The following is a 22,960-nucleotide window of genomic DNA, read 5'->3' on the forward strand; positions in this document are numbered from 1 at the left end:
GTTCTAAAATTTTTGCCAGCCTTAGTTCGATGTAATCAAGTGTTACACCTACAAAAAAGTAAAAAAAAAATGCCTGACATACTTAGGTAATTTTTTCTGTTGCAACTTTTGTAGGTAGGTAAAAATAACCTTTGACATTTTCATCAAATTTGCGAATCAAATAGCGTCCGGTTCTGGCATAAACCACTCGAACGAACAAGCCATCTTTTATTCATGCCCCAATTTACCGGGATGTTTTCCAAAACCAAGCTAAAACGGGGCTAAAATATAGGGATTTGAGTCCTACATTTTACAACAGTGTGATTGATTACAGGTCATAAAATAGGCATGAAATAGTTACCGTAAAATGTGCGTACCTACCTTGCTCATCACTGGGCGATGTTACGATGTATATTTATGTTTTCTACAATAGCTGCTTTCAAACTATGTAGGCAGCACTATGTCAATTTGAGGTTAACGCCATCTAGCGTTGTTTCGTCGCATTACTTGAAAACCCTAAGCGTTACCTACTAAAGTTACATTAGTAACACTTAGAGGAAAACTCACTAGATGGCGTTTAAATCAAAGATGAAATACGTATTCTATTTTTTTAATTTTTTTTTCTAACAATGTTTTACAAAAACATTTGCTTATTTGTTATTTATTTTTAAAAGCTAAAAGTATTTCTCCAGCGGCTCCCCGAGTATGGTCTCCAGTTTCCGAATGGCGTCTTTCGTGGTGGCCTCGATCTTGGGGTCGCCATCTTCGAGAAGTTCGGCGAGGAACGGCACGCTCTCGGCCAGGAGCGGCAACCAACTGGTGCCGAGCTGCGTTGCCATGGCAACCAGGCAGTCAAGCGCCAGCAACCTGGAAGAATAATTTAGACTTTATTAGGCCAAACGCTTGTGAGTCAACTAAAAATATACAGATGTTTTTCTTACGGAATGGTCTAAATAAAAATGGTTGACGAATATTTATACTTACATTAATTTTTTGGTACCTAGTTTGGTTTTAATATTGACTGGGCGTAACTGTAGTACGAAAGGACAAGAGCAAGACCATCAAGACTGACTTAAGAGTATGTATATTTATAACGTAGAGTCGGATGAAACTAACTCTGCAGCGATTTTGATAGCACATATTGTGCAATTGTTATTGAAAAAAGACAACTGCTATAACTTATGACGTTTAAAATGACACTTGTACAGTCTGTATTATCAAAATCGCTGCAGAGTTAGCTTGGTCAGGCTCTTAGATATATAAGGACTATTTTAGCCATTTTAACCTAGTTTGGTTTGTGATGGGCATCTACACTCAAAATATAATGTTGACCCTATTTTATTTCAATTTTCTACGTAACTAAAAGAATATGACTAATACGATTTCTTATGTCCAATGCCATTGCGTCTCACTCTGTCATTAAGCAAAATGTGAGACGCAATACACATTGGTCAAAGAAATTGGATAGATGGACCACCCTGACACAAATAAAAGTCTCACCTTATCTCAGCATCATTATGTCTCGTCTTCAACAACACCTGATAATTCAACAGCTTCCACAGCGAATCATCCGCCGTCGCCACCGCAAACTGCGCCACACAAGGCACTAGCGACTCTACGGCCCTCTCCTTAAGGCTCACAATCCCACCGAGCTGATTCTCCAACTGATCCACCACTGGCTGCAGTAATGTCTCAAATCTATCCTTATTCAGGAAATTCTGGCTGTCGTATAAGAAGACTATATGTAGAGTTTTGATGATGTAGTTGACTAGTGTAATGCATTTTTCCTCGGAGTCAAAGTATAGGTCTTCCGTTTTGCTTCTGTTGCAGGAGTCGAGGAGTTCTGCTGCGTTTTTGATGAAATGGCCCGCGAATAACACGAACAGGCCCTTTAGTTTATCGGCGATTGCGCTGCTTACCCTGAAATAAGAGAAAAAAAAATTGCAGACACAAGTTTATTGTAAAAAAAACCGACCAAGTGCGAGTCGGACTCGGCCACCGAGGGTTCCGTACTTTTTAGTACTTATTTGTTGTTATAGCGGCAACAGAAATACATCATCTGTGAAAATTTCAACTGTCTCATCACAGTTCATGAGATACGTTACAGCCTGGTGACAGACAGACGGACAGACGGACGGACAGACGGACGGACGGACGGACGGACGGACCGACGGACAGCGGAGTCTTCGTAATAGAGTCTCGTCTTTACCCTTTGGTTACGGAACCCTAAAAATTAAGGGTGGTATTCCACCTGCCAATTTCTTTGTCCAATGTGTATTTTGTCTCACATTTTGCTTAATGAGAGAGTGAGACGCAATGACATTGGACGATATATTGGACAGATGGAATACTACCCTTAGTCACAGACAAAAAGTGTGGTTAAAGTAAGGACGCTAAGCACGAAGAATTTCGTACGTTGACCCGCCATTTCCTATATCATATTGTTGTACCGCTCGCACAGTAATTTTGGCCGCCATCATCATCGGCGGGTCAGCAGTAATTAAGCGCGTGCGATAGAGATAGAAACAGGCGGGTATGTACGAAATTTTTTTGTCATGTTAAATTTCTTTGTAAAAATGTTATCAAATACGAATATTAACTCTAGAAAAATTTGCATTAAGAATCTAAAAATAATAATGATACAAAAACAAAATTAAATAATGAATTGTCTTACCTATAGAAAGTGATAGCTCGGTCCCTCTGCCCTTCAACATTAGTCCTTATCGCCCAGTCATAGATCTTGAAATAGAACGGCCTGAAACTTGTCTCCGACAATTTCAGCACCAAACTCACTAAAGCATTCACCACTTCGTCCTCCGCCGAATCTATAGTCGAATCATCTGCTTTATCCACCGAGTCGCTTCTTAACTGCAGAGCGGACAAGAAGAAAGCCGTCAAATCTTGCTGCAATGCTGTGAAATCACTTGAAGTTATATTCGCAAAGCTTTCGGCTAATACTGCCATCACTGGACCGACAGCAACATATTTCTCCTTGTCCAAAAGTAATTGATAAGTAGCGTTAGCAACAGGAATTAAAACTCTAGGAGGAATCGAGCTAGCGATCTTCTTTTTAACCGCCATTAACTTTGTTACTATCGCTGTCACTTTCGTACACTCCTGATCATAAGATTGCCATTTCGCTAGTAATATTGCATATTCATATAAAATCTTCTGTAAATACGGACTGAGAAACAGAGGCAGGCTTTCGATAATCTTTGCTAGCGATGTCACAGTACTTAATAAGACTAATTCTGGTGTTTCTGCCTTACGCTGCAATTTTAATACTTTGATCAACGCCGGCATGAATTTATGAAGGTATTGTAAAGCGTATGCTTTCATGTTTGCACACAATTCTGCTAAAGTTAAGACAACTGAAGCCATTACATTGCTGGAAATACTTGGTTTGCAAGTGTATTCTGTGACAGTTTCAAGTACAGGTCCAAATTCTTCAGGTTCTTTTTCTGCAAGCATTTTGGCTAATAACTTCAAAGATAGCAGAGCAGTTTGTTGATTCAGCTCCATATCTTGAGTGACCAATTTATTAGATTCTTCATTAGTAACATCGATAGTTTTGACAATGTCAAGCAAAGCGGGCAGCAGGGAATAGACCAAAGTTTTGTCAACACCGTTGAACATTTCTGGGTTATGTTGGATTTTATTATTCAGCAGTTCCATCGACTTTCTTCTAACTGTCTGTAGGGTATGTTTAAGTAGACCTCGGACAACAGACAAGAACATCGGTGCAGATAACAAATTATTCGTATGGTCCAACAAATCATAGCTGTGGTGCAGCATAACTCTGTAGTACTTGACCGTTTTCTCATCTGTGATTTTGGAAATGCTTTGGATGAATGTCAAGATATTTATGATGAAAGTTTTGTAGTGGCCCTCCATCGTCTCGATGTCAGTCGCCTGTCCGCTATGATGGATGAACCTTGACGAAGCTAGGAAGTTATTCATGAAGGTAATAATGATGTATTTGTAATGTCTGAGCTGATTCGGCCGATGTCCGGTCACGCTGAATATCTCAGAAGAGTCGACATTTGTATCCATGGCATTTTCATCTTTCTGTAAAGGCAGCGTTTTGACGTATGCCATCAATTTGATGAAAGTCTCCATGCAGATTTCAGGCGGGAACTCTAAAAGGAGATTTTGTCCAAAATCGAGTCTGTTCATTGGAGATTCTCTGTCAGCTAAAGATTTTGGACGCTTATCTTCTTTCTCCTTTCCTTCATTGAAGTGTGCCACGTGCGTCTCTAGTAAGAGAGCGAGGAATGTCCACAGGAATTGATTAGGTCCAATAGTCTCCATCAGTTTCTTGTAAAGTGGCAACCTCCTGTGTTCCGGTACGTGCAGTACCACATCAGCAAATATACGCAGAACGGGCACAACACGCTTTTGCAATTGCTGCAATTCTTTCTCACTGTACTCTTCTACAGGTCTGTCGAGTTTAACCAAAATTGGTATCAGGGTTTCAATAATTCTGATGATGATTTGGAAGCTGTAAGCATCATCATGTCTTAAGACAGAAGAACCCATGAATGTGAATATTTCCATAGTGTGGTGCAGTACTTGTTCCGGAAGCATGTATGCAGCATGAGACAAAAGTATCAAGGCATGATGATGAGTTTGAGGGTTCTGAGTGCCTCTAATACATTGGACAACTAATTCAATATCAAACATGGATTTAAGGTTCTTCAATTGGTCTTTGTCTTGGTCATCAACAAACTTCTTGCAGTAATAAAACAGGGATGACAACACCAGTTGCTTCGGGTACTCGACATAAGACTGTTCTTCGAATCTCAAGCATTTGTTTAGAACTTGGAACAAGGTTGAGACAAAAGAGTTGTCCACAGTCATTTTTTTCTTGTTCTGTACGTATTCGAGCATAGTGACGCCTAAACGCCATTCGTCTGTCTCTGTCAGTTGATAAGAAATCATGGAGACGGAAACAGTCTTCTTCTTCTGGCTGAGAGCACCAGGATCAGCCGCATTCAGCATTTTCTCGAGTATTGGTTGGAAATCGGTAAAATTCAAATGGATCTTTCGCATTACTTTAGAAGCGGCGCTTGAAATGAGTGGATTATTACTGAAAGCACCAGCATCAGCGATCAGATGGACCAAATCCTTGGTTTTCTCTTCTGGAACTTTCTTAAACACTTCCTCGTCAAGTTGTTTCATTATCAAAACAGATGGGCTCCTGAACGTTTGATCCTCCTCCATAATGCATTCCCTGTACTCTCTCAAAGCAAATGCGATAGGATCCCAGATAGTTGGCTTAGTCAATGTCGAAATCGTGACAGCATTGATTCGACTGCAGATATTCCTGAAGATCTTAGATTCATAGACATCGAATGTGAATTTCGGATTATCTTTGTTCAATTTGAGAATTAGTTCAAACATATTGAAGGACGGAATGATTATAGAGAAAGCTTGGACATTGTTGATATTTGCCATGATCTTAAGAAGTTCGCTGGATACATGAGCGGGCGTGTCTTTAACTACAATGCCTAGGAGTTTTTCTACACACTTCTTCCTAAAAACTTTATCTGCAGAGTGAGTTAGGAGTGTATCGAGAACTTGTGATATTTGTTCAGGGTCCATTACTAGTTCTTCTCTATGGTCAAATAATCCTTTCATAAGCTGGACATATATTTGGTTTTTGTGTGACTTATTTTTCAATAACAGCTCGATCATGTCAACTGTGTAAGATCTAATCACAGAAATGGGGTTGTTCAGATTAAAAATAATCATGAGCATAATGACATCAGAATCGTACAGCCATTTCTCGTTTTGCTGCATCTCTATGAAGGTGTAAAGCAGTTTGAGACTTTTCAGCTGTAGTTCTGGGTTGATCACATCATTAGGATCATTTGCATACAGGATATGTCCACAACCAAAGTTTACAATAAATTCGAATTTTTCTTTTGCATCAGAAAAGGATTTATCAAGCAGCTTTTGAAGCAACTTTGAGTAATTCTGGCTGTAGCCTTCGAGAGAACATCCGGTGATAAAAATCTCGTATAACCTTCTAATAAGGATTGTTTCTGCGTCTTTGCAAAGGTCACACCACGGCTTGGACAGTATTTTTATCTGCATGCCTTCAATCAATCTGCTAAAAGTGTACTCCATAACTTCAAAGACAATTTTGTTCTCACGCGACATTTTTATAAAACTTGGTATCATTTCCACAGAAAAAGATTCTCCTTTAGTCACTGGAACTATTTCTCTGCCCTCAATTGGTTCCAGAATTAAGCCTAGGACATCTGTAAACTCTTGGACAGGCATTGTCTCAAAGGAGCAAGATTTTAGCAGCAGATACATAGAAATGTCGAGTATGTTTCTTTTGTTCAGTTGCAATGGATCCAGGAAGTCAAATTTCATTGATCTCTTTACAAACAACTCATTGTACACCATCTGTATTAATACTCCATGATTGTCACTGTATGATTCATTCAGGTCAAGATTTTTCGTTAATTCGAACCTCTTTCCCCAACTTGAAGTCAATATTTGCCAGGTTACTTTGGCTGATGTTTGATCAAACGGAAATAAGTATGGCGTCAGGGCGAGAATGGTGGCCTGATTCACAGGTAATGCATCTAATTCGCATAATTTGTTGATAGCTTGACTTACAACAGGTTTCCAAGGATTACGGTGTTCTTGTTCCAGAATAGATTTAAATGCGTCAGTAAGTTCTGCATTATCAAATACTTCATTCAAATTGGCAGTTGAGATGTTCAAAACAGCGGCAACTACTTTAGCATTTTCATCATGAAGTCTATCCAACAGAGCATCTTTGACAAACTCTTTGCTTTCTGTTTTCAAACGCTTGAATTCCTTAGCTATATATTCTACAGCTTGGACTCTTAATAGTGGATTGACATTAGTAAGGTTTTGGAAAAGAAACCCTCCTCCAACTTGATGAGCTACAGCAGGATTAAATCCTAGAGCTTTTATAAGACCCCAATTCACTTTTTTATTAAAGGTAGTCTCAGTCAAACTTAGTTGTTTTTTCACCACTTTATCAAAGACTTCTGGATATTTCCTTTCAATGCTTTTCAGGAAATGTGAATACCAGTTGAGTAATTTAAATGAAAATGAGCTTTCATCAACCATGGTGATGTCGTCATCAACTTTCATTTTTTCTTGTTTTGGTTCCTTGTAAGATGTGATTACAACTCTGAAAACAAAAATGAAATAGTAAGAAAATGTACAGAAAACTATTAATGAAGAAATTAAAGCCTATAACATAACAAATATCATATTTAAAAAACTTTTAGTGTCCGACCGAAACATGTTTTTTTGCCGAAACCGAAACCGAAACTTTTGTAGACTTGTTAAAATCGTTGAAAAAATGACATAAAACCGCTTTTACACACATTATGGGGCTATCAACACCCAATGTCCATGCTAGACCAAGATAATTCTGCAACGATTTTGATAACACACGCAGTGCAAGTGTTATTTTAAACGTCAAATCTTCTATGAAATTATGACGTGAGTATAAATAACATTTGCACTAGTAGCACTGCGTATGCTATCAAAATCATTGCAGAATTTTCTTGGTCTAACTCTATTCATTCACCAGTCAAGCTAATATGTAGATACAGGGTCAACCAAAAAACCAATCAAAAACGCGAGCGCAGCGAGCGCGAAATTTTTTGTTAACAATATCGCAAGGCCGGGTACCGATCTTCACCTGGACCTAAAAGTCCGAAGTGCCCCAGTTAGGCGAATTTTCATGCGAAGTCAAAGACGTGCTTCAGGCTTTAGGATAAGTAGTCGAGCACAGACTCCAACCAATGTCCATTTTATTAAAAAGCGACACCGCAGGCCGAGCATGGCGCAGCGAGGCCAAAGGCTAAGCTGAAGTAGAGGACATGTGGAACACAAACCAATGGTAAATTGAGGTAAAAAGTGAGGCTACGGTCGAGCATTCGTATGAAAAACTGTACTGGGGACGCTTTTAAGGGTTTTTTCTTCGTTTTAATCAATATTCAGCTGTTCAGCCTCGCAAAATATTAACTATTGAGAAAATCAACTTTGCGGCACTAGTTGAGAGTAGCCTTTAGCCTCGCTTAAAATTTGCCATTAGAGGTATAGCTGGTCAAACCAATTTGTCAGTCAGTAAGAACCAGGAAAACTATAGTCATCCTTTTCTTTTGGGTGCTAGTACTAGTCTAAGACAAAGATAGTATGATTCTCTCTGTCTATGATTGAAAATAGGAAAATGACTGAATAAGTGAGTGTATGAATTAGAGCGAAAAAGACATCCGTCGACTCGGGCCGAGCTGATACTCGGCCAACGGCAACGTACGACAGTGCTATCTCATTCACTCCAATACAATTTAGACAGTGTGCGCGTTATAGGTATTGACAGCCTCTTAAGACTGCGTCGACCGTCCAGTGACGCCCTCATTAGTGGAATTGTGTTTTATAATAAACCAATTAATTTCTGTACCTATAAATGAATCAGTATATGTAGGTATTAATATTGTTGTCCTACTTATTCCGCAACTTTTGGTCTTTGTCCGAAGTACCATTTCGTAAGTTTCGGCCCGGCCGAAAGGTTCGGCCGTTTTTTGGCCGTAACCGAAACTACAGCCGAAACATGATTTTTTGGCCGAAACTGGCCGAAACCGAAACCGAACCTTCGGTTGGACACTAAAAACTTTAAAATGTAACACAACAGCATTTTATTTGTTAGTTAAAAACATATATTATAGTCTGACATGAAATAGAATATTATTGAGGGCACCACTTCCTATTCCTAGGTGACTGTCACATTTTTGACGTAAGATGCTTAAACATGGCAACAATTTAGTATGGAATTTTATTTTATTTCTACTATTAATTTTATGTCACACTATAGCTTACATGTGGGCAACAAATTTAAACCAACTTCATACTTCTCATACATCAAAATTAGTTCAGTATTTTGAAGCTATTACATACATCAAAATATTATACACATAAAATTCCAACCAGTAAATAAAGTCCTAAAATCCTTTTGGTTACAAAACATAATTTTATGTGCAACAGTTTTGCCAAAATAAAAAATAGAATTATTCACTTACTCAATTATTTTTGCCAGATTCTGGTTCATCAGATCAACACTGTCAAATAATATCAGTGGCATGTCACTATATAGCATAAACTCCTCCGAGTTCTTCAGCAAATGTTCCAGTATGGTCCTCAGGAACGCACAAACAAATTTGTGTACTTTTATCTTACTCTCAATAAGCTTCTTCAAATGTGTGCAGAGTGTGCTCATAATATCGGTTGAGATACTGTATAGTATAGGATCTAATAATTTTAACAAACCCTGCTGATTGTTATAAATCAAGTTTATAACCAGAACCACATCATACGTCAAATCCGAGTTTAATAATCTATCCACAATATTTACCAGTACTTTCAATTTGAAAGTAGTTTTGGTAGACATGTAGCCAAGAGCCACCAAAGATGAGGCTTTAAAATCGGGTATAGGAGAATCTAAACCCGCAACCATAGTTTTCATAATAGGGGTGATAACTTCTTCTTTAACTTTTTTAGTGGAGTTAAGGGTGCCAATGACGGTTGAACACCAAAACGCGTAGACAGTATTCAGTTGTGTAGCTCTCTCGCCAAATTCCTTAACGGCTTTCAAGGTGTTGGTAGATATGAACTCTAACACTGCATGGTTAGAAACACACTGGTTATGTAAAGCCTGTTTTGAGAGTGGTGCTCCGGTCTTCTGCACGGGTAAGAGCCATTGGAGTGAAGGTCCTTTCAAACTCAAAATCTGGACGATACGGACAAATATTAATGTCTCATGATACGGCAGAATCAAAGCTACTAAAGCGTTGGCATTATAGTATTGTATACTGTATCTATTCACCAGCCACTCTAGAGCTTTATGAGCTGACTGCAGTTGTAAATATGGCGACAAATTTATGAGAAACTTATCAATATTAGCATTCAAGATCTTATTAACTTCTTCAGTCTCTACAGCTCTTTCAAAATCTATTGATGATTTATTGAATAGTGTCTCCTCGAAGGTCTCAAATTTGGAGTCCAATGTTATGAGTTCCTGCAGACCACTGCGCCCGAGTTCGTAGAAAGTATTTCGGTCCTTTAAAGCGGCTTCTCTAGGGTCAAATAGTAAAGTTGCTTTCTTTTTATCCTCTTTGTAAATCTCAGTTTGAGGAGCAACTAATTTCTGCAGCTGTTCAGCTAGCGAGGTTGTCGCCATCGTGTTATTATTCTGTGGACAAAGTACAATTTAAATGAATACTTATAAAAGTGTCCAGTCGGCGTTTCATAACCTAGAGTTTCACGTGAATATTTTTTCGCAGCGCTATAAGTAAAGTTCTCAAATTCAACTTACCACGGATTCATTGGTTATAAAAATTAGTGTAATTCAACACACGCCACAGTTCGGCTTCTAAAATAGAAAAAACTAGTAATATTATTTACACGTGCAATACAAAAACGCATGTGAAACTTGTGAAAGAAACGTATGTCAATTGTCAAAGTTGTCAATGTCAGTTTTGACAAAAAGAAGTAAAAGGTATGTTCCAAAATGATACGAATCTCTACTTATTCATTCACACTCATGAATCTAGGATATACCTGGATCTGGCATGAGTGGTGGGGGTAACTGACAGAACGGGATAGTCTTATGTATCTTTCAGTAGGAGTAGCAGCGAAAGAGCTATTATTGTTTGTCCTTGTCACAGTCTCACATTTTATTTGTTCCCCACCTTTTTTTTAGTATGGATAATGGTGGGCAACAAATGAATTCGACCAATCACAGTGTCTCATTTGCGTATGTTTTGACCCTCACGGAGGCACGCGTATACCACTTCTATACGATCCTACCTTCTATGTTCACACTTCTACATTGGAGTCCGCCTCATTAAAAACCAATGTAGGATTGTGTATGTGGTCGCTAGGGCTTCCAAATACCGGACTTCTCACAATACCGGTATTAATACCGAAACTGTCTTCATCAATACCGGGATCCCGGGATCCCGGTATTGAATATGAATCGCTTAAAAAATTATAGTTTGATTAAAAAGGAGAATTAAAAAGGGTTACTGTAACACCAGATATGTCCTAAAAGCTTTTAGAACAATAAACAATCAATGTCGCTATCTGCATTAATTTTATTTCACACTCCATGTTGGCAATAATTTTATCCAACTTGTTGACTTCACCAGTCACATTTTTAGTCCAACAATCCACCAGCCAACTTTTTTTCTAATTTCCGCCTAAATTAGTTTTGCCATACTACATCTCCTTGTTCCTTGCCTTGCTCTTTTCTTGAAAAAAAAATGATAAAATTTGAAGAACTAACTATATTAATCTCACTGTCAGGATACATCCACCACCAGCCACCAAATATTTATCGGACGTTCAGGCAACGATCTTATTTTAATAATAAAATAAGGGCTAGATGCAAGTTAGATGCGTCTGACATGTAGTAAGCTTCTTAATACAGCCGAATATGACCATTCTAATGGATATAAATGGTTTATACTGCAAATTTTCCTTGTTTTTGAAAATACCGGGATCCCGGTATTCTATTTAAAAATACCGGTATTGAAAAATACGTTTAAAAATACGGGATCCCGGGATCCCGGTATTGGAAGCCCTAGTGGTCGCGGACTGCGTAGCGTCCTGCAACCTTAGAGAATATAACCAAACGGAGTGGTCATTAACAGGCGTTCCCCTCTGTCGAAAATAGGCGGCCAATGGTCAACCACATGTCAACCACATGTATGGACTGACGTTTATCTGACATGACGTACCTATACATTTGATGTGCCCCTCCCCCGCAAAAAACGGCAGACTATTTTGTACCGAAAATTATAGACATGGCGTCTCCGTTGGTTATATCCTCTAAGTAAGCGCCAGCCGCCATAAGGTACCTTTTGCCGTGGAACGTCACATATCTTTACATCTTGGCAAAAAAGAGTAGAAATTAAAAAGTGCCAACACTGTAGTGTCGTCCTTTTCAAACCAATATATATAAGAAAACGGGACGACACTACAGTGCTGCCACTTTTTAATTTCTACTCTTTTTTGCCACGCTGTACCTTTACCCGTGGGACGTCACCTATCTTTACTATATCGTATCAAAGATATCGTATCTAGTTAATCTCTAATTCACAGTATTATACTTGGATACGGGATTGTTCCAAAATATTAGAATTTCAATATTGTTGTTTCGTTGTCAGAAACAATGATAACAACTCTCAAATCTCTTAACTGTCAATCAACTGTCAATACTGTAATTCATTTCATTTCGTCATTCGCCTTTGAACTCTAAATTTCTGTTCTTATTTGCGTAATAATCGTCCTTCCTTGCTATCAGCAAAACGGAATAAACAGCAGCTGACGAATGTAAACCACATGTCATACGATACCATACTACAAATACTCAGTCTCAGTCATAACTTTGCTTGCGTTGCGTCTTGTCCTTTGTTCTCAAATTTATTGAGCAATGGCTTTGTGGATATACGGTGTGTTTTTATTCATAAGCCCATGCTTAAGTTATAAGCCGGTGGTTCTAATACATGGAGTGATGACGGGCGGCGCTAGCATGGAAATGATTGCGCACAGAATCCAAGAGGTAAACAAGCAAATGTTTACATATTCTGCTACCTGAAGCATTCGATACATGATGATGAGGTATATAGTAGTCATAATAATAGGGTACTGATAAACTTAATATACATACATGTATTATACATAGAATATAGTGAAATTTGAGTATATTTTTTAAATAATTGTTTACAGAAATTTCCAAAACTGTAAAAATGTGTAATTTAACATGTAAGAGTGAATTCTTGTTCATGAAGATATAAATTCTTATTTATATTTTTATTTGCACATTGTGGCGGCCTCCTGACTCAAATCAATCAGATTTTGGGAAACATACTAAATGTCATTGTCTAATATGAAACAGACTGAAATTATTTATATTATAATATAATAAACTGCAATAATCCAACTGCCACATATGGTGCTGTGCCCTGTGTGACTGAGCAGTTTAGGCATCTACCGCTATTACTACTAATACTATTAATACTGGATGCCTTGGTCACATTTTCCTTTGTACATGACATTAATTTTAATTTATAGAAGTGTTTCTACTTGAAATAACACAAATACTTAAAATGTAATTAAAAAGAATTGTTTTCTAATATTATGTATAATAAATATTACTGAAAATTTTAGTGCTTAAAACTTTTACTGTATACAGTCTTTTCCTTTCCTTTTCCTTCAGAAACATCCAAACACAACGGTGTACAACTGCAACAGGTTCGAAAGCTGGTCCAGCCTGGAGAACATGTGGCACCAGGTCCTGGAGATAGGCCAGGATGTGGCCAACATCTCGGCGAAACACCCGGAGGGCATTAACCTTATAGGTGAGTTACTTATCTAGTTCAGTTTATTATCAGAAACTGTAAAGGAGAACATCAGCGACCATAGCACAGTCGCATTTTTATCACCAAACGAGAAAAGCTTGTATCGGAAATTATTTTTTGCCAAAAACTTATTCTCAAGTCTTATTATTATTTGCATGAGTTGACCACGTTTATTTCAGTACCTATACTCTGTATCTTTAGGTATTTAAATAAAAGTAAACAAAATCTACCCTCAAATGGCTCCTTAAGCCAGCTGAGGGTAGATGAAAACATTACACGACCAAATAATGTAGGTTAAAGTCAGGTTGTTCAGTGTCAGATCCAGGGGGTTTTGTATTTGGTTGGTTAACCAATAAATGTTATAACTACCCGAAAATTTAAAAATTGTTTACTTTTATTTAAATACTTAAAGATACAGACTATAAGCATGTATAACATTTCTGTATATTATATTGAACAGGGTATTCCCAAGGCGGCCTGATAGCCCGCGGCATTGTCCAGACATTCCCTAATGTCTCTGTCAGCACTTTCATATCTCTGAGCTCACCACAGGCTGGACAATATGGAGGTAAACCACATTATATTACCAATTTTCTATGAATCAACATATAGGGCTCTACAGATTTCTACAGGGCTCGGAACCGGTTTTTTTTGATAAACCCGAAATAGCACAATATTTTTTATGTAACAATCATGTATTTATGTAACAACTTCGTATTATTAGATTGTGTCATTAAAAATAGAATAATAAACCAAAGAACGAAAAAGAACGTAATAATACCGGTATTTTTTATATGAAGAAAAAACCGGTTCCGAGCCTTGGTTTTCTACACTTCTTGCCATGTCATTATCATGTTATCAGCCAAAAACATTATTATTTAATACTTACTTTAACGGGACTTCATTGCGTATTACTGATGCTTTAAATGTGCCCGTGGTCTCGGAGAGAGAAACTGGCTAAAGGGTGGTATTCCACCAGCCAATTTCTTTGTTCAATGTCATTGTGTCTCACTCTCTCATTAAGCTAAATGTGAGACGCAATACACATTCGACAAAAAAATTGGATAGGTGAAATAATAAAGTTGACATCAACATCTTTCTGTACTTCATCGCACTTCATCGCACTTCATCGCACGAGTTTCTCGTACTTCGTCGCACTTTAGCACTTGGTCTTGTTTATCAGCTTGAACGTTTCGCACACTAGTAAATAATAATGTGTTAAAGTAAATAACAATGTGTTCAAATCATCATCATCATCATAACTTAAGAGCTTTGCTCTTGTCGGTGGAGTAATCGCCAATCATTTCTTTCTTGTGTCAGTCTTTTAATTTCTTCAGAAGACGCATTATTTTTTATTTGGCTGGGATAAGTAATTCTAGGTCTCCCTTCTTCTCTTGTCTATTCAGTCCTGCCTTCAAGGATGTTAAGGAAAAAGTTATCATGTGAAAATCGTGCAAATCGTGAAAAATTTAAATCAGTAGTGTTCAGCCAAAAGACGTCCCCAACAACTGGTGTTGCCATGCTGTCATTCAGTGGACCTTGTGAAATTGAAAAACATCGAAATTGAAAGTCTATATAATATACCTATCTCTGTCATAACACAAATGACCTATCTCGCGATCGGTCATTGCTCCCTTTGTGTCGAAAATTTCTCAGATGCCACTTAAATGTATTTGACATAAGGCATTGGCTTAAATTGAATATGGGAACGTAACTTTATTGCCAAATGCACTGTGAGGGTGGCATTTATTTGTTCGTTCACATGTTATACACAGTGAATACCTGTATTATTTTATCCACGTAAGACCCACCATAGAAAGTTTTCCATTTTTTTAATTCGAACCTTGTTCTATATGTAATTACGAACGAATTTCGTTTGTTTTAAAACGCAATGAAACGAAAGAAATAATACTTTATTTGTTTCATGAAAGGTTCAAATTAAATAGACTGCAACGAATATGTACATTTTATTGTACATTTAGACTCGGAAGGTTAAAGTTATAAAGAGTTAAGACTACAATTATTTTCATAATACGCAAAAAAAAAACAGGGCAGCGTCTTACCGCACAACCTGGTTGATGACTCGAAAACAAATATCTGTGCTTATCACACAAAACAATGCCCTTACCGGGATTCGAACACAGGACCATCGGCTTCATAGGCAGGGTCACTACAATATTTCTGTGGTCACTACCAACCAGGCCAGACCGGTTGTCGAAATTATTAATATAAATTATTAAAGACCATTTTTTATTTATTAATTTCACCTTGTTTTACATATTTATTTATTTTATGTTTTTGACGACCGATCTGATTGGGTAGTGACCCTGCCTGTGAAGCCGATGGTCCTGGGTTCGAATCCCGGTAAGAGCATATATTTGTTTGAATAACACAGATATATGTTCCTGACTAACAAGCCTTATTGAGCTTACTGTGGGACTTAGTCAATCTGTGTAATAATGTCCTATAATATTTATTTATTTATTTTCAGCCGGTTTCCTCCACCTAGTGTTCCCCGGCCTAGTAAAGGAGAGTGCATATGAGCTGTTCTACTCCCGTGTGGGCCAGCACACGTCAGTGGGAAACTATTGGAACGACCCCTACCACCAGACCTTGTATGAGACTTACAGCGTGTACCTGCCTTATATCAACAACCATCTTGCGTGAGTTTTTTATATATTTTTTTTAGGGTTCCGTACCCAAAGGGCAAAACGGAACCATATTACTAAGACTCCGCTGTCCGTCCGTCCGTTCGTCCGTCTGTAACCAGGCTGTATCTCATGAACTGTGATAGCTAGGCAGTTGAAATTTTCACAGATGATGTATTTCTGTTGCCGCTATAACAACAAATACTAAAAAGTACGGAACCCTCGGTGGGCGAGTCCGACTCGCACTTGTCCGGTTTTTTTTGCTAGCCTATTATGGTGTCCCACTGCTGGGCAAAGGCCTCTCCCCTTGTCTTCCACGACTCCCGACATAGCGCCTGCTCTGGCCAGTTACTGAGAAAGGTGTCTAGGTCGTCCCGCCATCTCCGTCTGGGCAGGCGTGGCTCACTCCGCGATTTCGTCGCTTTGCAACAGGTAGCTACAAGTACATCCGTTCCACACCAATTTTGGCGGCTAGCCATAAGCCGCGCGTGGCGCTGTCGCCACCTAGCGGCCATATCTGTCCTGATCGTAACAGACGCGCTTTGTTAGAGAGTGAGTCTTCTGTACCTAGTACTATTATTTATTCTGTGGTCTGGGCTTGCCGCATCCGCGCCCTTCTGGCATCCACTTGGTAGCTACGGTCTCTGGATTCATGCGGCAGACGTTTAATTTAGTTGATGTAAATCTCGTTAATAGGTTATGCGCCTTCAGTGACGTATTTGTCTTATAAACAAATTAATGATGCATATTGACTATGTGCACGACCGTGGCGCTCGTCTGGCGACTTTGTGCCATATAAGTAGGTATATATTTATGGTAGGTACTACAAAAAATTGGGTCAACAAATCGTTCAGGTGACGACTAAAACTCACATAGTGAACCGTAATAGTATCAGAATAGAGTTGATTTTTGTTTAATATTTTGTTTAGTAGTCATATTTTGCCACGATTCGTGCTGTTATCATTGTTATTCACGTGTTTAATATTTTAGGCATTTAGCCAATATGACGTAACTGTGGTCAAATTACACTAGCAGATGAAAATCTGTAAATTTAACTAATAAGAGCTTGTGATGAGTAAATTCGTCGATTAGCTCAGCCGGTTCCATGGTGTAATGGTTAGCACTCTGGACTCTGAATCCAGCGATCCGAGTTCAAATCTCGGTGGAACCTGACTTTTTGTATTTTTTACTTTTTATATTTTCTGTTATTTAGAATTATGATAATATTATATGTATTTTTTTAAAGATTATTAAATATTTTTTTTTATATTAAATAAAAAGATTTAAATTTTATTTCCCTCTTATACAGTTTACTATTACTTGCTATTACGCAGTTACAAGCTTATCAATTCAATGCTTTGCGTAATTACGTTTTTAGGTCAAAGTTATTATTTGTTTATAAATTATTCTAGGTCAGCGAAGACGACTGATTTCAAGACCAATTTGCTGAGGCTAAAACGTTTTGTTCTGATCGGAGGACCTGATGATAATGTTATTACTCCATGGCAAAGCAGGTAATTTTAAAAATATCCATATTTAGTATCTAAACTAATAATACAATAAAAATTCGCTATACACATTCATGCGCACTTATTATAATTTTTTTATTACTTTTCGTAACGTTTTGTCTTAGTTTTTTTAGTCAGTATGTGGGTCATAATTCTTTTTGTAGCCTTGTTTTTTGTCCCCAAAAAATGTGACGGAGTGGAGCTTTTTGTATGGGGTGACATTTAGTTTTTAATTATTCTCATGTGAATTATAATCTACAACTAGAAAGACATGCAGTAGCACTCATCTTTTTTTTATTTGAGAAAATGCAAAAATACAAGCGTGACAGAGTGGTCAGAAACAAGACAAGACTTACACATAATATTTCTATTTCTTTTACATTTCCATACTTTTACAGTCAATTCGGCTACTACGACGCCAACGAAACTGTAATCACAATGAGAGACCAGCCAATCTACAAAGAGGACAAAATCGGGCTCAGAGAACTGGACAAGCATGGAAAACTCCACGTGGTCACTGTGCCCGGTATCAACCATTTCAACTGGCACATGAATGTTAGTATAGTTGACGACTATTTACTACCATATTTGGATTAATTTAATTAGGTTTTCATTTTATTACGCCGTAAACCGAGGCAATTTTGTTTAGTTCCATGTTTGTCCATGGCGCTGCTAAAAGTTCCGCGGTAAGTCAGTAGATGGCGCTTAAATTAATCTCGAATACTTTAGTTAGTCTTTTTCCCGTAGAAACGTAGTGGCGCCACTTATTAGTGTCACATCATGTTAATAGATGGCTCTGTGATAAATTCTTATGAATAGCTTGTAAATTGCAAAGTCAAAAGTATATTTTTGTAAAATGTAGATCTGAACTGTACAAGCTTTTATTACGTACAAAAAATCAGCCATATTTTTTTCACGATTTACAATTATAAATTATAATATCTTTGATTTGGATTCGGCTGTAATTTAGAATTAGATAGTAGAATTGTATTACTAAGAGGGATTTAATGTTTTGAATACTCTCGTCCAAGTATTTTGGCTTTTTACCAAATAATAGCTCAATTTTAGGATGTAAGCGTGCATTCTGACTTTAATATTTGATATTTTTATTTTTCTTATAATCAACTCGTTTGAAAACTAGGAATCAATTTATATCAAATAATTAATGTACGCGATACCTATTCTTATTAATTTATAGGTACGTCGTCGCAATACTAATATTATAGTGATGTTTGTTTTTATAAAAATCATTATTCGAATATGCATGCGTGTATGTGTGTGTGTGTGTGTGTTTTTGATAGAATATGTTTTACACTACCTAATAGTAGTATACCTAATATGAATAATTTTTCAGCAATATCGCCACTGAGGAGTGAAACTCAATTTTTCTATTGTTTTATACCTATCTAGAGTACTAAGTATCATGTTTTTTTATGAAGAAGTAAGTAGGTTAAACCTCTTTCTTATTTTTGTAGGCGATTTAATATGATTTTTGTACAATTTATTTTTCTGTGTAGCTCTTTCTGCCGCAGATACCTAGTCTTTTATCAATTTTAATTATTTCAATTCAATACCTGTGATGTGACAAGTCCAAGGTCTGATTTTAGACATAGGTACTCATATTTAATTACACAAAGGGGTCTACCGCGATATAATTTCATTGTTTTTACCTTAAATTCCGACGTTTCAGCTGAAAACAAAAACAATGAAATTATATCGCGGTAGACCCGTTCGTGTGATTAAATATGTGTACAAAACGCGAGAGTTTAAAGTGTTATACAATGGGTACTCATATCATAGATAGGCTATGCATTTTGTAATTATTTTTATTATAAATCTCACTAGTTTGTATCATTAAATTGTGTCATTTTAACCATTATAGTCTGTATTTGTAAATTCGGAGCAATCTAGTCAGATATCCGAATTATCCGATTGAGTGAAATATATTTTTTATCGCATACCTACATATCGTATTATTATTTATGTTTTCCTTATTATGGATTATCAAGATATTAATCCCTTATCATTAAGTTTTTGGAAATGCTCGGGAAATTACTAGAAATGTAATTTTTCACACATTCGCTAAATAATGTTTTTAATCTAAGTTAGATATGCGTTTAATCGGTATGACAATAATATGATGATGTTAACTACTACGTCATGATAACCTTTTTTTTCCTGTATTCCCTCTAATATTTTGATGGAGGTAGCTTTAGACCCAGAATCCCATATTTTTTTGACCACCTGAGGTCTTACCGAGAAAACTGAAATTCGCAAATTGCGGGGATCTTTCTCTCTTACTCCATTAAAGGCGTAAACTAGAGTGACAGAGCAAGATACCCGGAATTTGCGAACTTCGATTTTCGCGGTTATAGCCCTGTTATTTTATTGTATATGAAAACTTGTCAACAATAGTTTATGGCATAGTATGTATAAGTTACTCTGTGGTTTACTAGAGGCGCTAGTGCTGCACTCTGGCGGTAGGACATTGTAGTAATACCCCTTATTAAGTTTTTTCTGGAAAATTTGAAAAGAAAGATAGTCGATTTTTTTAACCGCGGCTGTAATATTCCTTGTTACTTTTGATTTTAATCAAGAGGATTTTGTTATTGTTCTCATATACCTAATTCAAACAATTCTTCGAAACGATAAAATTACGTTCTCAGAAGCAATATTGTCTCAAAAATGACAATGATTGACTTATCAGTTATCTAGATTCAAAGTAAGCGTATATCAGGAGCAAATCTCGCAAATAGCATAAGTTTATTGTACGACAATGAAATGAGACCTTATATTTTAGTGATTAAGGTCTATTTTCGAAAGGGGCAAAATCGATAGTTTTTTTGCTTGTCACGATTTTAAGAGCACAGAAGATTAGATACAATTTGATTTGGAGCAACGTGTCCATTTATGATAGGATAGATTTATAGTCCGACAAGAAAATTATAGAGGACACCACTTCCTATTTAACTGTCACATTTTTGACGTAAAATGCTTATAAACATGGCAACAAATTAGTATGGAATTAGTTCTTGCCATACTACGGTCTTCCCTACCAAAAAAGATATGCCGGTATGCTCCACCTTACGGCCACGCCACACTAGCGTCTTTTGAGCGTCGTCGTCCAGTCAGCGATATGGAAAATGGCGTCGCCGTGCAGTGGCGCCAACGTTGCGTCAAGCAGCAGCCATAGAGTCAGACTAGACATCCTCCAGACTGCGCATAGTAGCTCTACCCCCTCTGCCACAAATACGGTAGTTTTACTCCATTTTCGAGTCGAAAGTGTCTTTGAACGGACCATCACGGCACGGGACCTCGCTCACCTCGTCCCCCGCACCCCCGTATTTTTAGCAGCAGCGGTTTCATGAAATAATCGCTCTAAACTCCGTCTAGAGCAGCGGTCGGCAACCTTATAGCAGCCAAGGGCCACATAGCAGTTAACGAAATGGACGCGGGCCGCACTTTGTTAATATTTATGACTTTATCAGACTGGGCGATTGTGCACTACAATGAATTTTACTGTCCGGCAGTCCGAGTTTTCATGGTCCGATAGCACGAAAAAAACGGATGATTGGCTTGTGCACTTGTCCGTCTTTTTACTCGCAGGTGCGGCGCAGTGGCATGAAAAAAACGGATGACTGGCTTGTGCACTTGTCTGTCTTTTTACTCGCAGATGCGGCGCAGTGGCATGAAACACACACCCCCCCCTAGCCCGCCCCCGCCCGGCCAAGTCATGAATAATACTAATTCCAGACGCAGTGCACAAGCATAAACATGATTTTCATAGCTGTCATCTCGGACCCGAAAAAAACTGTCCGGAATGGGGAAAAGTAAAATGTCGGACGGTAAAATTACGTCTAGTGTACAAGCTACTATATACATTTAATGGCGTGCCATATCGGATCGTAAAAACTCGGACTGCCGGACAGTAAAATTCATTGTAGTGCACAATCGCCCATTGTCATTTGTCAATATTACCACATATTACATACAAAATAGCCAGGGAAGCTCGCGGGCCGCAAGTGATAGGTTCGCGGGCCGCTGGACGGCTACCGTGAAAATCGAAAATCGTCAATTGTGGGCATTTTTCTCTGTCACTCTAATTACGCCTTCATTGGAGTAAAAGAGAAAGATCCCCGCAATTTGCGAATTTCTGTTTTCGCGGTAGCCCCTCTGGTTGCCGACCGCTGGTCTAGAGGATTCCTAGTCTATGCATATAGTTGACTAGACGCCGGCGCTACGCTCGGGAGACGCTAGTGTGGGGTGGCTCTTAGGGACATTATGCCGGTATTCGAGTATAACGTGATGTCAACTTAAAATAAACATAAATAAAACAAATAAACCCGTTGGACAAATCAGAGCTAACATGTAATTCAAAATTTAAGGTTAATTAAAGATAAACATATGAGTCAACCTGTAAAGATCCTATTTGAGATACAGATACGGATGTTTCTAATACAAACATCCGCATCCGTTAGCATATCTAATCTAATAAATTAGATAAAAGTTCTACCGTGTCGATTTACATAATTGTTTTTGACACCTTATACAAAATGTTTTCTCCAATTTCTAGTATTCCATAATAATTATGTTAAGACTTAAATATAGTTAGAAATAGTTCAATATAATTGTTCTTATTCTTCTATTTCTATTTCGATGAAAAAGTAAAAATGAGACCATGTGTTTTGCAAAATTATTTAAAAATCAACACAAACAAATGTGGGCAACCAATGCCACTCAGCAAAACTATTAGCCTTGCACCCCTGCATACAAATATGAACACACACACCTCACTTTCCTCCTTGCACAGTTGGCTAAAACAGCGGCAATAGCAACAGGGTCTACCGCGAACTACGTTCGACGTGTTGCCTCCCTGTCACACTTACGTACGAATTTACAAGTGCGACAGAGCAACACCTCGAATGTTTGCGGTAGGCCCTCAGGAATGCAGGCACAAAAACTGGCATTCAGTGCCCTTAGGGCTCGCGGATGCAATTTGATGAGTCACACGTATCGGGTATCTTATCGAGACACGTGCGGTGACTCATGCAGGTGACATGTACCTATGGTATGGTGGTTACACATTGCGTAAATATTGTGGAAGAAGAGTTAAGTGTAACTTTCATACGGACGGCCGTAGGTTAAAATCTAGGAATTTAACTACATAATATTACAGATTTTAATGGTTAAGAGTCCCCACGTCCCCAGCAAGCTCGGTTCTCCACAAAGCAGTTACGTTCTCATTTTAAACCGACCAGCTAGATTGCTCTAAAACTGTTTACTTACAATAGGATAAGGTATATCTAGTTAAAGAAATACAGCGAATTTAAAATGTTCATACATTTCATTCATTAACTCTTATATCTTCTGAAAAACATACCTATCAGTAAAAGCATTAGTTACTGTC

General features: G+C 37.8%; 2 protein-coding genes and 1 non-coding gene across 3 annotated transcripts; 2 read left to right on the forward strand and 1 right to left on the reverse strand.

The window, feature by feature from the left end:
• Positions 1 to 612: 612 nt before the first annotated feature.
• Positions 613 to 10,481, reverse strand: LOC134790868 (HEAT repeat-containing protein 1 homolog). The gene is made up of 5 exons (XM_063761852.1): positions 10,349 to 10,481; positions 9,057 to 10,225; positions 2,654 to 7,159; positions 1,480 to 1,899; positions 613 to 846 (listed from the first exon to the last, which is right to left on the reverse strand). Exons 2-5 carry the CDS (start codon positions 10,211 to 10,213, stop codon positions 654 to 656), a joined length of 6,276 nt encoding a protein of 2,091 aa, XP_063617922.1. The 5' UTR covers positions 10,214 to 10,225; positions 10,349 to 10,481; the 3' UTR covers positions 613 to 653.
• A 1,778-nt stretch (positions 10,482 to 12,259) lies between these two features.
• Positions 12,260 to 19,513, forward strand: LOC134790869 (lysosomal thioesterase PPT2 homolog). Its single transcript, XM_063761853.1, has 6 exons — positions 12,260 to 12,598; positions 13,256 to 13,397; positions 13,858 to 13,965; positions 15,889 to 16,060; positions 17,458 to 17,559; positions 17,952 to 19,513. The coding sequence occupies exons 1-6, from the start codon at positions 12,470 to 12,472 to the stop codon at positions 18,148 to 18,150; spliced, it is 852 nt and encodes a 283-aa protein (XP_063617923.1). The 5' UTR covers positions 12,260 to 12,469; the 3' UTR covers positions 18,151 to 19,513.
• Positions 17,145 to 17,216, forward strand: Trnaq-cug (transfer RNA glutamine (anticodon CUG)). Its single transcript has one exon. It is a non-coding gene; the product is annotated as a tRNA-Gln (tRNA).
• Positions 19,514 to 22,960: the final 3,447 nt, after the last annotated feature.

Source organism: Cydia splendana, chromosome 5 (assembly GCF_910591565.1).
Source record: "Cydia splendana chromosome 5, ilCydSple1.2, whole genome shotgun sequence".
Lineage (NCBI taxonomy): Eukaryota > Metazoa > Arthropoda > Insecta > Lepidoptera > Tortricidae > Cydia > Cydia splendana.

Excerpts from the sequence above, each read along its gene's own strand:
- LOC134790869 (XM_063761853.1), top strand. The coding sequence starts at position 12,470 with ATGGCTTTGTGGATATACGGTGTGTTTTTATTCATAAGCCCATGCTTA. Across the intron at positions 16,061-17,457 it reads TATATCAACAACCATCTTGC|GTCAGCGAAGACGACTGATT; the intron begins GTGAGTTTTTTA and ends AAATTATTCTAG. Across the intron at positions 17,560-17,951 it reads ATTACTCCATGGCAAAGCAG|TCAATTCGGCTACTACGACG; the intron begins GTAATTTTAAAA and ends ATACTTTTACAG.
- LOC134790868 (XM_063761852.1), bottom strand. The coding sequence starts at position 10,213 with ATGGCGACAACCTCGCTAGCTGAACAGCTGCAGAAATTAGTTGCTCCT. Across the intron at positions 7,160-9,056 it reads AATCTGGCAAAAATAATTGA|AGTTGTAATCACATCTTACA; the intron begins GTAAGTGAATAA and ends TTTTGTTTTCAG. Across the intron at positions 1,900-2,653 it reads CGAGCTATCACTTTCTATAG|GGTAAGCAGCGCAATCGCCG; the intron begins GTAAGACAATTC and ends CTCTTATTTCAG.